Below are 17,785 nucleotides of genomic sequence, written 5' to 3' on the forward strand. Positions count from 1 at the left end.
TATATGTGCCTGCTAATTTAGACTTCTTTTATTATTTTAGCATTTTACCACTGGAATTCTTGGTATATAAAATAATCCAAAAAGTTAATTAACAACTTTAAAGTAAATTGTATAGAAAAATATGGCTTTTGTAGAATAGAAAAAAGACAGAAATTCATCTTGGAACATATTGAAGAAATGGAATAGGTATTTTATTAGGAGAGAAAAACATCCCATAGACAATCAACAATCTTTCTAATATGATGATAATAAGTGGTAGTATACAGGGTTACAGTGCATCTTTTACTTTGTATGGTCACGATCTGACATAAGCATTGCTGAAACATCCAGAGTCCCCCACATACAGCTACAGATTGTTGTAGTGGAACATTTAAACAATAGGAGAAAATGCTTTACAAAAAATAAGAGTGAGATTAGATTACCAAGTAGACAAGAAAAATAGAAAAGAGAGTGGAACTACGTAAATAGCGAATGGGAATTGAGGTCTGTTTCTATTTTCGCATATAAGCAGGTAACTGAAATTTATTAAGTTAAAGCATAGAAATAACACAGAATACTTTTATGACAAAGGGAATAAATAGCTATGAGCAAGATAAATGTTAGATGCATGCTTTAATTTAGATCAGGTGCTAACTGCTAACAAGTCATTACATGGGCTATTGTTTAATTAGGTATCTGGTTCCGAATAGAAACTTCTGTTACTGCCAAGGTTTGCATTTTATCAGTCTTGGCTTAGAGGCATCTTACTTACCTAGATCATGTACAGAAAACCAAAACACAATTGATAAAACAGACTAGGGAAAAACCACATCTGTTGATCCATCAACTGCAACATCACTTACTTATTGTTAAATAGGAACTTTGTATTCTATCCAAGTCCATAAAATAACTAATTTACTGTTTCCAGATAAGGGAAGTATCATTTGAATTAAGCGCATTTTTCAAAAGAAGTCCTCAGCATGTTTAGGAAGAAACTTTTGGGGGTTTCAGAAAAAAATGGCTTTGAGTTGGAAATTAAATATTGATTTTATGATTTGGTCAGTCATTTAAAATAAACAATCTCATAAGTCAGGTTTAAATCTTGTGGCGCCTCCGTGTCTTCTTCATGTGGTGGGTCAGCTCAGACAGCTCAGAGAGCTCTTTCTCACAGACCCGCTACCATGTAGCGAAGAAGACCATTTGATCAACCGCTCAAAAATAAAAGTGACTAACAGTGAATAAAAGTTGAACTTATTTATTATGCATATTAAGAACATTCTATTAATGTGCAGGGAACAGAAGAAAGAAAAACATAAAACCCTGTCTTCAATGAGGTTATAAAAATAAGTTTAAGGCCTCAAATTCAAGCCTTTACGTAGAAATGTTACACAAAGATGCCCGACTCGGGCATTTACAAAGCTGTGCCTCCTGCCTACCTCCTCCTGCACCTCCTAACTCCCTTTTCCTGCTCCCACTTTTTCCAAAGCACTTTTCACTGTCTGACATATATATATACTTTGCTTCTTTGCTTCAGCTCCACCTCTTCAGAATAGATTATAAGTTCTTAGCAGGCAGGCATCTTACCAATCTTATTCACTGCTGTATATCCAGTGCCTGGAATACTGCCTAGCACTTAATAAGTACTCAGTAAATATTTACTGAATAAATAAATGAGAGGACCATTTATAGATTTCTGGCTTGCGTTTGCTCTCTAAGATATAACTGCATTTTTTCCATCAAGCTTTCTCCTACTTACAGCAGCCTAGTCACCATGTGATTCCATTCATTAGCTCTGATACTGGGTGAATTATTAATTTCTCTGAGCTTCCGCAGAATGGGGATCATGGAAGTATCTGTGAGTTGTGAGAAATGAATGAGGGAATTCACATGAAGAACTTAGCAGGATGCTTGACATATAATAAGTATTCAATAAATTTTAGTTGTTATTATTCTTACCATTATAACTATTAAATTGTTTTCTCTGTTGCAAACTGCTCACTGATTCTTGAACAACCTCATAATTAATGAAACGGGATATTTACATTTAGGGTTAAGGTTACATGTGGTTGAATCACCTGAAAAAAAAGCTACTTCCTATGTGGGTTGCTTTCAAGGAGCATTGATCTTCCTCTTTTGTGCTCCCACAGGACTATCTATACCTCTGTGTAGGAATCGCCACACTGTACTTCAATTAGTTGATTATGTTCCGTCTTCTCTGCTACACTGTGTGGCCTTTTAGGGTATGAAATCTCTGTATCTTATCACAAAGCAGGCTCTCTATAGATGCTTGCCCCACGGATGAGTTACTGTAAAGAATGAAACTGATCCCACTATTTGTAGTCACATCACACGTGCACTTTCATTACTGTTTCAAAATTACATTTCTCAATAGATGGTGCAGATCTAGAGAGCGGGGCAGAGGTTTTAGTTTTGAAGAGTGATGCAGAGCAGCGCGTATGAGACTAAAAGCAACGCGCTGGAATTTAGTGAGGTGCTGCGAATAAAGAAGTGCTTAGAAGACAGATATAAAACCAGTTCTTATTTTCTCATAAATGGTTACTCTGTTTCAATAGTAATGATCTAATTTATATCCATCTCACTTTATGGAAGTGTGACTATCCAGGGAAAAATTCTAATAAAAACACACTTGATAAAGTTGAAAAGCACACTTATTAGAAATGAGAATTGTGGAATAGGAAAGAAGCATACAGCTCGAGGTTTGACTATACATAAGAATCAAAAAATACCTACAACGTTAGGAAGTCCTTAGGTATTTAATACCACAGCAAAAAACACTTTCAAGGAGTTAATTTTACAAGTCAACCAAATGCAAAGTATTTAATAATGCTAAAACCTGCATTCAAATGATAAAAACTTATGGCGCTTTATGTAGGATAGAAAACAGCCAAGAAGCTTGAGACTGGCAGATGTGATTGTTGAATGAGCTATTTAGTGGATATTCAGAATAAGAGATCAGAGAGAAAAAAATCCAGCATCACAAGGCGTCTATGTCAAAAACTATCACATGCTGCGAGTCTATCCCTTTGAGTAATGTTTCTCATTAGGAAAGTACTTACATTAGGCCTCAGCTTGGCCGCCAGATCATAATACTTCTCAGCTGCTTCATTGAGGCTAGCCTGTCTGTTAAAGAGAAAAAAAGAAAAACTTAAACTATATTATTTATTTTAAAATTGCAGCTAGGTGAACAGAATCATTATGCAACAAAATGATATCAACTTTTTAAAAATTACATTCACACCAATCAAACAGTAAGTTGCCTAAGCAGAAAAAGATCATTAAAAATTGAATGTATGCAATCTGGTTGTCATTGTCTTTAAGGCATTATAAATAGTATCTCAACATAATCCTATTTGGTAGGTGGCGTTATCTTAAATTTACATATTAGGAATTAGAAATGTTATTTCCCTTTTCCAAGCTAACGCAGGTAATATGTTATAGGTTGGGATTCGCCACCTTCAACATGATGTCCCAGAACAATCTTAGGAATTTAAAATAAATTGTCAAAATTAATAATTAGTTGCTTTTGGTTTATGAAAATAATGAACATTGCCATTTTTGTTTTTAATTCTGTATCTATCTAGAAAGCCACTTTCTTTCTCATTCAGGAGGGGAACCTTCCATTGTGTGTAGCCTACGGAAAAAAAAAAGGTCAGCTACTCCCTCTTCTTGCTTTCTGGCCACCAGGGTGGGCACACGACACAGGCTCAGCTAAATGGAGGTTCTTGCTTGGGACTTTCATTCCTAAGTGAGTGACAGAAAGATGAAGGGATGGCTAGAATTCACTCACAATGGTGGGAGCAATGGGGCTATGCCCTGGCCAGAGTTTTCCTGTAAAGAACTGCTATTGGATGTCCTGCTTTTTGATCTCTGGGCCTACCTTGTTTCCCGCTGATTCAAGCTATGTGGTCCAGCCCATAGTGAATTCTGTAGTTCCCACAGCCTTCAAATAGCTAGAGTCAGTTTCTCAATTACCACCAAACACCATGAGTGGCACAATAGTTGACCTATACAAAAAAGATGCACACTGACTTTTATAGCTTAGTTTCCACCAACTGGTTAGCAGAAGAAATCCAATTTCAGGGTCCTGAGGAAGCCCCACCAGTTAGCCATCGAAAAACAGCATGTTTTTCTATCATGCCATACTGATTCAGAAAAACCTTCAAAGATGGTAGATGATAAGAGCTAAAGGCTCCTGCATGTTGTGCTGTAATTTGGTAACCATGTTGGAGGGGTACAGAAGAAATGCTATAGAAAAGTGTCAAATTCAACTTGAAGATTATATAGAGAGCACAGCTATAATGTGAGCAATAGTAGTAAACGGTTTGGGGTCCTACAGTTAAAATGGAGTAGCACTCTCTTGAAACTGTGATGGTAAGAAGATTTTGAGGTGAGAAGATGGCAGAGAGGTCGGGAATAAAGAGGAGAAACAAAAATTAACTTTCTCAATTAGAAAACCACATTCAAGTTTTAAAAGAGAAGGATAACTAGCCATACCTATAAAATTGAATTTGCACTTTGGTCAAGCCAAATAAAAACTATAAAGACATACCCCATGTAACCACATAAATTATAGCAATAACTGAAGATAACATCTCTCTTGAGAGCAGAACATATTTTTTTTGTAATTTTTAAAGGAAAAATAATTAGAAACACTGCAATTTTTAATGGGGTTATAGAGAAAGTAAAAACCCTTGACCTAAGGCTCTACTGGACTCTTGACATGTTACAACGTGCTGTTGCAATTTATATTCTCATAAATGTTGAAGTTCAATTTCAATATGTGAAGAAAAGTACTTTGGTATGAAACAGTAAAAATTCCCTTGCTAGGGTATTTAATGAAGGTTTCCTCCACCGAATTATAGAATCACTTTGGTTCAGATTCATTTGGAAATATGAACCAGAATTCATTTAGGTCATGCCCTGGAAGGCTTTTCTCCAGAGGAAAATAAAAGGCATGGAGGTAGGAAATTAGAGTAACTTAATACTACAAAGAAGTAAGTTACTTTGAAGAAAAATCAACCAATAGATGTCTAACACGGAAAGTATAGCTACCATTAATATTCATCTTTATGGACATTCAAATTCATGAGGTAGATAAGGGTCAAAAGAGAAACTGAGGAATTCACTAGATGAAATGCTTTAAAAATAATAATTATCACAATTGGAAAGAGGTTTCCCCCCTCAAAAATGGTTACTAGTTTTTAAAGTCTTCATTGTCTTCAAAGGTTTAATTTTTAAAGGAAATATCTAGTTTAGAAGACTTAGTTTCTTAAGCTAGAAGTAGAAGTGATGATATTCTAATAAAAAAGGAAAAAAAAGGAATTTATTAGATTTGTTATGTAATTTGAAAATTCGTTTTCACTCTAGGTCTTTGCTTCTAATATTAAATGGTCTTTACTAACTACCAACCAGCAAGCATTTATGGCATACTATAGGGAACACAGTACGTCATTTCTACCCAGTGAATGTTCATTCATATCCTTGTTTTACTCTCTAGACAGAAGAGAAAAGAGGAACTGTCCAATGTCCACTTTACAGCATATGCTATATTTCATACTCCCTTCTGCAAGAAGCATCCTGGGAGTGCTTAATAAATCTTGATTGCAAAGATGACAATCATTAATCAATATTGGAAAACTGAGGAAATTAGCAATATCATGCCAGTTGCTTAGGGGATTCTACTAAATATTGTCAAGAACCTCAACCACTGTATTGTCAGAGACTGATAGCAGGACTCAGGTTCCCAGGACTATTAGGATTGAAGTATTTAAAGCAGCTGAGAAAATACACTTTTTCTGAATACCCACACTCTTTGTTTCTTTACTATTTCTCTTCCAGGAGGGAAAATTTCTAAATCATCTATCTATGTATCACTTAAAAAATACCAGGAATTTATCATTCCTGGTGGTGTTGTGGTTAAGTTCGCACGCTCTACTTTGGCAGCCTGGTGTTTGGATTCTGGGCGTGGACCTACACACTGCTCACTAAGCCATGCTGTGGCAGTGTCCCACATACAAAATAGAGGAAGACTGGCACAGATGTTAGCTCAGGGACAATCTTCCTCAAGCAAAAAGAGGAAGATTGGCAACAGATGTTAGCTCAGGGCTAATCTTCCTCACCAAAAACAAAAGAACACAAAGAACATGGGACTTATAGAAGTTCATAATTCCCTAGGGTTATATAGCTGGTAAGTGGTTGAGCTGGGAGTCAAGGACTCTATAGCTAAATATCTGAACCACAGGATAATGCTGAAAGCTTTGTACATCAAGATGTAGCAGAATGATATATGACACATGTTCCATGGCAGACGACCATAATTCCTACATCAAATGCTAAGAAAGGAAGAAAACATGCTTTTGATTATGCTTAAAAACCATGATTTAAATGTAAGAGATGAGATTTGAAAGGGGAGAATAGGGAGAACATTTGCAATTACAGGTTTTACTTCCTGCCCAACTCTGTCTCCCAAACTGATAGAAGTGAACTTCACCAGCCCAAATTGCAGAGGACAGTTTTAAGAAGAGACAGAGTGAAATGCACTGTTGTGTTTTGCCCCACATACCTCACTCTCTCCCCAAAAGGGAGGAAGGGGAGGAACTCAGGGAAAAGGCAAAGAAATAGGAAATGAGGAAAAGCAAGAACATTGCTAGATACTCAGTTTCTTATCCCTACTATCTCCCATAGTTATGGGGGGCGGGTCACAATCAGATATGGAGGGAAAACCTAAGTTTCCCTTGTGTCCACATGGAAGACTCAGTAGGTGGGTAAAGGGGGAAGCAGTTGGCTCTGCCAAGAGATCTCCCAGGTCAGATGTAGATGACCTGGTGTTTTGGCCACAACACACTTCACAAAGCTAGGAATGAGATTGTGAGTAAGAAAAATCACTCCTACCAGGAAGCTACACTGGGCTAGATGGGCAACTGCTCCCATCTCGCCTGTCACCCTAAGAGTCAACATTAAGTTTATGTCCCACATCTAGAGAATAAAGATTCAGTCACTATGCCAACAACAGACTTACCCACTGGAGACTCAAATGGAGGCTCCTTTCTCATTATCAACTTCTGCCCATCATATATGTTGAGCCCTCCCCCTTTGTACGTTACCTGTGGCGTCTCAGGGCCAGGGAAGGTAAGGAAATAGAAAAAGCCTAGATCATATTTGTAAACTGGACTAGGAAGTAAACCTTGAATTCCCAAGAAATCACTGGATTGGGTTGATTATATTTTAAAGGTTTTTAAATTCAGTTCTTCTGCCATAAGTGAAAAGGTTCGCTCAGAGTAAAAACAAATAGTAACAAAGGTCACAAACAAACACCTTTATTTGATTATAGAATTCTACTTTTGCACGTGGGACTATGAAACTTACATTTGTTAAAAAGTACAGAAATATATTTCATAGGTCTATTTCTTCTCTCTGGTATTATTTTATGATAGAAAAGTATCTTTTGGAACACAGGTTTATGGCCCAATATTATTACAAGAAAAGATGTATAAAAGAAATTTGAGAATCAATTATGTTATGAAATAACTTAATATACCCTGTGAAATGTGTGAGGAGAATCTGATGAAAAGGATCACTTATAATTATCTACGTTTTTATGTATTCTGTGAGAATTATAAAACTAAAAGTTGCTAAATTTAAAATTACTTCCCTGAAAATGTAAAAAGTAAAAACTCTAGTAGCATTTAGAAGACTCTCTTTAACTACAATGATTAACACTTGTGAACTGCTAATTTTGAATTAAAAATGATTTACTATGGATAATAAACATTGTTTGACTTATACAAAAGATAATGATATTTTATTAAAGTCTTGGTGATTATTTTCAAGGATGACTTAGGAGTATTTTTTTTTTTTTTTTACTAGAGAGTTGTTTGTGCCTGTATCATGAAAGTAGAATGAAATCGTAGCTGAGTTTTCCTGGGTTCTTTCCAACTGCTAAACTGACACTCAGTTTTAAGTTACTCAAAGCAGCACTAAATTTTAATTCTAGTTGCTAAGTTGTACAGCAAGAATAGAAGCAGAATTGAAATAAATGAGGACATAAAAATGTACGGAAAATCTTAAAATAGCAAAACCAGAGTCACACACATGTAAAAACAATGAAGCAGAAAAGGTCCTTGTAATGAAACCTCTGGAAAAATTGTTTATGATCATCAAGCCTTCTTAAATGAAAACACCTTCTCTGTCAAGACATCGAAAATGGCTTCATGACCCGTAGATATATGTCTCAGTTCCAAACATAAAGGATGGAGCGATAAGGCAGAAATTTGTCAATAACAGAGGAAAAGACTATGCTGCTGGTGTAATTTCACAAAAGATTCCTCTGAGTGAGAAATTTCTTGATGCCCCATGAGAGTTTGAGCCCCTTCCTTCATGGCCTCAAATCTTTCAGGGCTGCTAAGGACAGGTTAAGCATATATCTCGAAAGATTACATAATGAAATACACTGGAAAAATTAAATGGGAAGAAACGTGTATTGGCAATGTCATCTATAATATTCATATATAATAAATTACTACTTGTGTTCAAAGTGTAATGCTTGGGTAGGGAGAAGGATATGGGAGGGGTGAAAAGATGAAAGGCAAGGTAGAATTTGTTTGCAGGGGTGGTCCAAGAACCAACATCACAGGCACCACTTAGGACTTGTTAGAAGTGTAACACCTCAGGCATCACCTAAACGTACCAAGTCAGAATATGCATTTTAACAATGTCCCCAGGTGATTCTCAAGCACAGTAATGTTGGAGAAGCACTGGTTTGGAAGATGCCTACCTTCAACCTCATCTGCCACTCCTCTTTGCTTTAAAGATCTTACAGTCCAATACAACCTGGTTGAAATAAGCCCCCCGTTTGGTTTTTTTTTTTTTCACTTTTTATTAAGATTATGATAGTTTACAACCTTGTGAAATTTCAGTTGTACATTATTGTCAGTCATGTTGTAGGTGCTCCACTTCATCCTTTGTGCCCTCCCCCCACGCCCCCTTTTCCCTAGTAACCACCAATCAGTTCTCTTGGTCTACATGTTTATCTTCCACCTATGAGTGGAGTTGTACAGAGTTCATCTTTCTCTATCTGGCTTATTTCACTTAACATAATTCCCTCAAGGTCCATCATGTTGTTGTGAATGAGACTATTTTATCCTTTTTTATGGCTGAGTGGTATTCCATTGTATATATATACACCATAACTTCTTTATCCAATCATCAGTTGATGGGCACTTAGGTTGCTTCCACGTCTTGGCTATTGTAAATAATGCTGCAATGAATATAGGGGTGCATGGGACTTTTGGAATTGCTGATTTCAGGTTATTTGGATAGATACCCAGTAGTGGGATGGCTGGGTCATACGGTATTTCTATTTTTAATTTTTTGAGAAATCTCCATACTGTTTTCCATAGTGGCTTCACCAGTTTGCATTCCCACCCACAGTGTATGAAGGTTCCTTTTTCTCCACAACCTCTCCAACATTTGTCCCTTTTTGTTTTGGTTATTTTTGCCATTCTAACAGGTGTACGGTGATATGAAATAAGCCCTTCTTGACCAAAAGTTGGCAGTAAAGTACAATCTATAAGTGGAAAATCCCATGACTTTTTGAGTTGTCTTTGGTAATTTTGGAAGTGTTAAAGAAGAAAGTTTATGACCTAGAGGGCCTTGGATATAAATATATCTCCAACATCTGACTATATGTGTGTGTGTAGTGCCCAATAGGCTTCAAGAAAATAATCTGATTCTGTTCCCTTCTGACTTACGAATTTCCATTTTATGTCACTTCCAGTGGCACTTTAAAGAAATTGAGTAGAGAAATGTAAGATAACAATTCTTTCTCATATATTCACTCTGCTCTAGAAGTTAGGGAAACAATGAGGACCAGTTGGTACAGCACAGCTTTGCTTTCCTAGAAAGCAGTGACAACTTGGGCCCTTAGGCCTAGAAGAAAGGTAAGTACACACCTATCTCACTGTAAGTGTGTCCGTTGTCAGACACTACACCATGATGGTATTTCTAAACACTTAGCACCCCTTTGAGAGTACAAACTTTGAGTTCTCTCTCATGACTATAAATTTACTTCTAAAATTAACCACAAAGGGATAATTTAATAATATTGGAAGGGTCTTACAATTTAGGGTTTACACATTTGATAACCTGTCTAGAAATCCATTCTTCACCAAGAAATTCAAGAATCACAGCCTCTAGGTAGTCACCCAGTTATAAAGACACGAGAGAGCCGATGAGACAGTGAAACAGTATTACAGTTGGCCAGAATACACTCAGTTTAAACACCAGCTTTCCCAATTGTGGGAAATAGCGACTCTCTTGGAGCCTTAGTGTCTTCATCTATAAAAGGGGAACATTAGTGTCTATTTCACATATGTGCAATTATAACTAAGAGGGTGACAGATGTATAATGCAAAATACAGTGCCAGGCAGACAGGAGATATTTGAATAAAAGCTACGTTTGTTCCTCGCTTATCCTATAAATGGATTTAAAAAAAAAACTTTCCACCAGGGCCCATGAACACTGAGAATCAGGTAGTTTGTTCTTACCACCTCTAAACCTCCTCTCAGGTATTAACGATCTTCGTGCTCTTTCTAGTTTCCAGTTCTGCGAGAACACTGACGAAATCCATTCATACAAAATGCTTCTCACAGAAAAACTGACTCAATACTTTCCTCTCACAACTCTATAGACATAACTCTACTGAGTTCTAGCATTTTAAATTCCTGTGATATTATCTGTTGATGATAACCAACTGATTTTTTTAATGCTCTCATCTGGAAGCATCCAGTACTTTTTCCATTTTATTTGAAATACCAAAAATGTCTACACATATAGTTAACATCCATTATGTGAGGCCACTCAACATCTGTGATCATGCTCTCTATAAATATATTTGGTAATTAGCCACAATGTGGATCCCACCTTCCCAAGCAAGGTAGAAGCCAGAAATTCCCTCATCTAGCAACTTTGTTCCAACCAAGTTTCCAGCACATGACTCAGGTTCCACCAATCAAGTGCAACCTCAAGAGAATCAAAGTCAGAAGGAAGCATAATGGGGAGGCAGCTGTGCCCAGAAGAATCATTTTCTAATGAACATGGCGCTTGCTCTGCTTGGTTCCTTGTGGGTGAAGGTGGCGGTCCTCTGGACAGTAAAAGCTGCTGAGCCCCAAGGAAAGCTAGGTGGTGGGGTATTATTTCTGGCTGTGTGGAGTGCTCTCAAGCTCATGGGACAGTCTGTGGGCTGCAGAATATTCTTTAATAAATCCTGTTTCTGCTTAAACTTGCCACAGTGGATTCTTTAGTTTGCAACTAAAAACTGTAACCCACACATGAAGACAAGTTTAGGAGCAGATCTATTTTCATTAATTTTGCTTTCAGTATAATGACTGAGGGTCTTCATCCTATCTGGGAAATTTTCTCTATTTGTTGATAGCTGCTTCTCTGCTATATGCTCTCCTTCAGAAATTTTCTATTTATAACACTTATATATACAAAAACAACACTATACATATGTATATATGCTATATATAACTCCATACATATATATAGCATATAATTATACATGTTTATATATACAGACAAATAAAACCACATATCTAAATATATATGCTATATATGTATATGCAACTATATATACACACTTGTATACTATATATAATTATACAAACATATAATTATAAGTTTGTGTATAGTTCTCAACCGATCCTCCAATCTTTTATCATTTCAATCATCATGTCTTTAGTATTTTTCATTAAGTTCTGGGAAAATATCTATAACTTCTATTTAAATTATCAGTTTATTAATTTTACATGGCCTCCATTGCAGTTACAAACTCAGAGATCCTATTAATCTCTTAGTAATCTTTTCGGATGTTACATTGTTCCTCTTTCCAACTACCTATTTTATTTTCACAGGCACATTCTGTATCAGTTAGGATAGGTTAGGTTACCCTGTGGTAAAAAAAAAACCAAAAAACAAAAAAACACATCCTAAATCTCAATGAATTAAGACAACAAAGTTTATTTTGCACTCATTCAACCTATCCAGTGCAGATGAGAAAGGAGGTCTATCTCCCTTTGGTCATTTCAAGATCCATTTCCACAATTTCCAAGTCAGAAAAAGGGAAGACCACTGACTCTAACAGCTTTGGCTCAAAAGTGATATACACACATTCGCACACATATGTCGACCCAAATAAGACTCATGAAGGCCTTCATCTTGGAAGAGGGCAGGCAAGTGCAATCTTACTGTGTTTCTCAGAGTGGAAGGCCAAACATATTTGGTGAAGAGCAGTAATAGTTCCACACCACATAGTGTTCTTGTGAACCACCTTGATAACAGGAATTAGAGATGTTCTAAGTGGCTCTTACATTTTTTTTTTAAAGATTTTATTTTTCCTTTTTTCCCCAAAGGCCCCCTGATGCATAGTTGTATATTTTTAGTTGTGGGTCCTTCTAGTTGTGGCATGTGGGATGCCGCCTCAGCGTGGCTTGATGAGTGGTGCCATGTCCGTGACCAGGATTCGAACTGACGAAACCCTGGGCCCCCAAAGCAGAGCATGTGAACTTAACCACTTGGCCATGGGGCCGGCCCCGGCTCTTACATTTTTGATGTAAAGCTCACTGCTTCAGTGAGGGCCCTTTACATGGATACATCTGATTTGTCATCCTTATCTGAACTGTCAAATTGAAATCACATATTTCAAAACTTTCTATGTCTTTATTCTACTGAGACAGATCTTTTTCCATTACTGAGTGTTGAAATGGATTGTTAGAAATTTTTCAAATTTTAAGCCTCTTGAAATGTCCCAATAAGATAAAGATTTGCCCCTTGATGGTTGGCCTCAGGCTTTCAACTCTTCCAGTCTAGTCTCATCTAAATGGAATGAATTTTTTTTTTTTTTTTTTTTTGCATTTGGAATGAGCAGTTTTTTCTTCATTAACGGATTCTTTGGGTCATTTCATTGGGAATTAGCCAAGAAAAGGGAAGTTAAATGAGTGTGCTCAAACCATATCTTGAACTACGACATTTCCTAAATTGCTGATTTTGGATATTAGGTCAACCATTAATCCAGCTAACCAAGACACAAGCAAGGAGACATCTGCCCTTTCCCTAACACTCAATTCATCATCAAACCATGCCAAGTTTGTTTCCTAAATATCTTGCAAAAGAACAGAGCTCTTGAGGAAAGAATTAATATCAAACTCAATTTACAACAACTTGGCATCCCCAGGGGAAATGTTATATATAACATTAAATAAGCAAAGTCTTGATGGCTAGTCATTTTGATAAGGCTGCATTCAAGGGAAAACCAATAACTTTTCTTATTCCTTTCAGCAAATGAAGTCCTAAATGTTCTTGATTAATAAGGAAAGAGGTTGGTGTTCAGCTTGCACAGTAAACACTCAAGAAATACTTGAATTTGACAGAGCCAAAACCCAGAAACATTAAGTTAAAACATTCATGGGGACTGCCACCAAGTCGACTAGATATGGCCAGGCTGCTGTGGTCATACCTGCAATCAACATAGGAAGGCACTGACTGACTACAACTTAATGAGGAATGCAGGCTGCAGAAAGCTAGAGAGCAGGTTCTGAAAAATGAATCCTAAAGATTTCCACATCACCAATGTATAACAAAAACTTTCCACTGGTTTCTAGTACTACGGAAACTAAGGAAAAGTTATAAGCGATATATTTAACAAGGACATTTTTTTGTAATGTTCTTATAATGGATTTCCATTGGTAGATCTTGAATTTCAGACACTAATTTAATATGTAGCAAAATGCCTGTTAATGAAACATCTTATGATTAAGATGAATTAGCCTGTAGAAACTTGTGCATACCCATCCTTGCAAATGGCTTATTGTGACTAAAAGCATAGTGTTTTATTCATGAAGAATAAAAAGTCCTCTCCCTATATCAGCACCTAACCTTGTCATGCAAAGTAAGGTGTCTTAAAAATTATCCTTCCATCCAAGATTCTTGCAGATTGGCTACAGTTCATTTTATAAATATACCAATAGTCAATTCAATCCTGATTTCTGTTTGTAGATATCAGGTTTAGGAATGCTAAACATTAATGTGGAATGAGGGCATTCAACTGAAACCTCACATATACTCTTTCCTATCAAATAGACTTAGAATTTCTTATTTAAAATTTATAAAAAGACAAGTAGAAAGCCATTAACACACAGTTATAATAACAATCTCAAATTATAAATCCAAAGTAACCTACAAAACTTGGTTTAAATATTGGTTCCTGAGGGTCAGAGGTAGGCAGAGTGTGTGGTTACAAAAGGACAACACAAGGGATGCTTACGGTCATGGGAATAGTGTGTGTTTTGCCTGTAGTGACGGATACACAAACCTATACATGTGATAAAAGCGCTTAGCGCGAAATACACATGCTCATTCAACACACACACACACGGGGACAAACAAAACTGGGGAAACCCAATAAGACCAGTGGGCCGCAACAACGTCAATATCCTGGTTTTGATATTGCATGATAGTTCTACAAGATACTACCTTTGGGGAAATTGGATAACGGTACAGGAGACCTCCGTATTCTTTCTTACAACTGCATGCAAATCTACAGTGACCTCAAAATAAAAAGTTAAAAAAAAGTTCCTCTACTTTTCTCAAAAGTCTATGTTTTAAAACCATCCAAATGTGAACCAATTCCTCTATTTCTCTTCCTTTGTAAGAGTAATCTACATAATTACAAACCTATTCCTACAAGCCAAGCCCAGAGCCCATGGTGTGGATGTCACCTAAGGAAGCATTTTGGTAGAGATTTAATAGAGTGAAATTCAGATAAGAGTATGGGAGAAGGGGTACACATATTGCTAAAAGAACAAATAACGCTTTTTAAACAACTGTATAAACCATTTAAATTTCTTAAAAACATCCTCCTTTAACCTAAAACACCACTCATGGATGCACTGACTTTTATATTCATAACAAAAATTGTTGATCGGCCTTTTATTTGTTTTGCTATTACTGCAATTAGCCTTCCTAATAATCTTTCCGAAAATAGAAGTTATGAAGGTCTAAAAAACATTGTTTCAATACACACAGCAACAGTGCTAATTATAGGGCCATTTTGAGAATTTGATAGGCCCTAAGTACATTAGTATTTGATAACTCTTTCTACTACCAAATGTAATAAAATGTATCCACATGCACATTCAATATAATTAATATAAAAACACAAATATTGAGATGCAGTTGATTGACATAATGTTTTGTTTTGGAGACATTTAATTAGACAGTTATTAATTTTAATTTTGCAATTTTCTTTTTGTATCTTATGGCCAATAATTTTTGAAGGGAAGGGCAAAGGGGTCTCAATAATTTTCAAAGTGCCCTACATACTGTGAACATAAACTAGAACGGCTAAAATAGTCCTGACTGATTTTAGCATGGTTAAGCAGCAGAATTCACCTTAAGAAGGTGGAATTAGGTGATACAGTCGGGTAGTCAGTGTAATTACTTGCTTTCCCAAAGCCACAAAGTTGTTCTTTGAAGGTGCAATAGCAAAAACAAACCTGAGCATGTGGGCAGCATTGAAGACCACATCAAACTCCGTGCTGTCCAGTTCAGCTGCTTTTTTTGCCATCTCGGCTGCTTCTATGAGGCGAGCTTCTTCTAGAAGAAATTGACCTGCAAAGTGTGAAAGCAAGTGAGCGTCAACTTGGAAAATAATAATCCCGTGGAACAATTAAAGCTGCTGTAGAGAAAAATATAAGAACACTGGTAAAGGTGATACGAAGCTAAGATTTATGTGATTTAAGTAAGACTAAAATTACTGAAAGAACATAGAAAGGTTGGTTTAACATTAACTCATTCTTATTAGATTGACTAATAAATGTGGAAGAAATATTACCAAGTTCAGATTTTTGAGATTACTTTCAGGTCAGGTTTGCAAGGTTAGAATCATTACAGATAGAGCCACACAACTCTTTAAAATTGTACCTAAAGAATTGTTATATCATGTTATCCCAGACTCATATTGCAATTTAGGCAAAGAAAACAACATAAAAGTTGGGCTCCATTTTAAATTGTAAATATGCAAACAGAGAGAATAGGTTGTTTTTCTACAGCTATGGATTTATTAACAGTAAACGTAACGATGGGAAGCCTTATCTGATATGGATATTTAAATGAAAACCAAATCAAGGGATAACGGAGATATGTAGAAACCATCCATGCAATTGACAGGCTTATAGAGTTGTGGTCTAATGATTATTTCTTTTTGCTTTGGGTTTCCTGTTTGCTTAAAGTTCAAGACTTTAACAACATGAAAAACAATTACAAAATGATTTGCAAGTCCTGAGCTGCACACAGAAACAGAAAAACTTTCAGAATTGTAAATCCTCCCTGGCGACTGTCGGAGGAGCCCATTGCTTACTAGCTTATCTCTAACCCAAAAGGATCAGTTCTTAAAATACAAGGGGAAATGTTCTGTTTTAAGGATTTATAATAAACCACAGCTACTGCTTATACTTAAGCATCTCTCAACTTCAATTGGTAAAGAATGGTGAGTAAAGATAAGCCTAGGATTTCAAACCTACTTTTTTAAAAAAAAGTGACAAAGTTTTAAGACCAGGTCTTGGAGACCCCTTAACTGTTTCCAAAGATTGTTTTACATCTCTTTCTTAGTTTGGCACTTATTCTGTGCCTTTCTCATCTCCCAAAACAAACATAATTGTTGGGTCAGAAAATTATTAAGAAAATACAATAGAAAAACACATTACTTATGAAATTAATGTATATGCTAGCTCTATAAATATGTTGATATGGATTCAATTTAAACTATAAGTGGTTTTTAAAAGTAAAAGAAGAATTAGACAATCTGTGGCATTCTGAATAATTAATATGTCCTCATATATATCTTAGCAAAACATACCATGCTAAACCCATTCTTCAGTTAGTTAATGCTTTCCACAGATTGTTTTTTAATTAAAACACAATATTAATTGCTACCTGTCTTCAAAGCATGATATTTACCTAGATAAATGCATTAATAAATATATTACTTAAATGATATTTAAACAAAGGATAATATAGGAATTTATTAATGGTTCTTTTTCCTTTCTAGGCAGCTATTATGGATAAAATTATTCTGTATTAATAGTTAGGAAAATGCAACAATTAATTAAATAATGAAGGTTATTTTCTTAAAATTCATTACTCCAGACTGTAGAGTGAAAAGGAGATATATTAGCTTTGGTAAAAAAAAAAAAAGAGAGAAAGAGAAAAAAAGGAGGTGATACCTATACTGTCCACATAGAAACAGAGAGAAACAGTGACAAGAAGTCTGTGTGACAAAGAGAATGATATTGATTGGCATAAGAGGTCAGTTTATATGCAATGCCCCAGGGCAAAGTCTTTCAAGCTTTGTTAATGCTAACAAATGCTAAATACATCTTTAATGTTCAACAACAAAATTTAGTAACATTAACTAATTGTGCAAAATCAAATATACATTTTTTATCATAATTTAAAAACATTTCTTATGCTTTAAGTAAGCTTTGCCATGCAACATGCACTTTGTAAACAGCTTGCAAGATCCCAAAACTACATGAAACACATAATTTCTAGTACTGTAAACGGTGACAGAAAAAATTCCCTTATGATCATTTTATTACAGAATTTATTCATCATATTAATGTTCAGAAAAACAATACCACAACACATTCGTTAATTATTTGCATAATTCCCCCCATTCTGTACTTGACAGGTCATCTATCTCAAGAGTCCGGCACGACAGTTCTACTG

General features: G+C 35.8%; 1 protein-coding gene across 5 annotated transcripts in view; it reads right to left on the reverse strand.

The window, feature by feature from the left end:
- The window catches only part of TMTC2 (transmembrane O-mannosyltransferase targeting cadherins 2), a 386,898-nt gene that overhangs the window by 60,353 nt on the left and 308,760 nt on the right, over positions 1 to 17,785 (reverse strand). For all 5 annotated transcript variants that reach the window (XR_011502690.1, XM_014833852.3, XM_070507209.1 and 2 more), the window contains 2 exons: positions 15,553 to 15,667; positions 3,057 to 3,120 (listed from right to left, as the gene is read on the reverse strand). Coding sequence is in view for 4 of the 5 variants with exons in the window: in XM_014833852.3 (XP_014689338.1) it covers positions 3,057 to 3,120; positions 15,553 to 15,667 (179 nt within the window). In the remaining variant the exon portion in view is untranslated. The remainder of the gene's footprint in view (positions 1 to 3,056; positions 3,121 to 15,552; positions 15,668 to 17,785) is intronic.

The sequence above is a fragment of the Equus asinus genome, chromosome 4 (genome assembly GCF_041296235.1).
Source record: "Equus asinus isolate D_3611 breed Donkey chromosome 4, EquAss-T2T_v2, whole genome shotgun sequence".
NCBI classification, from domain to species: Eukaryota; Metazoa; Chordata; class Mammalia; order Perissodactyla; family Equidae; genus Equus; species Equus asinus.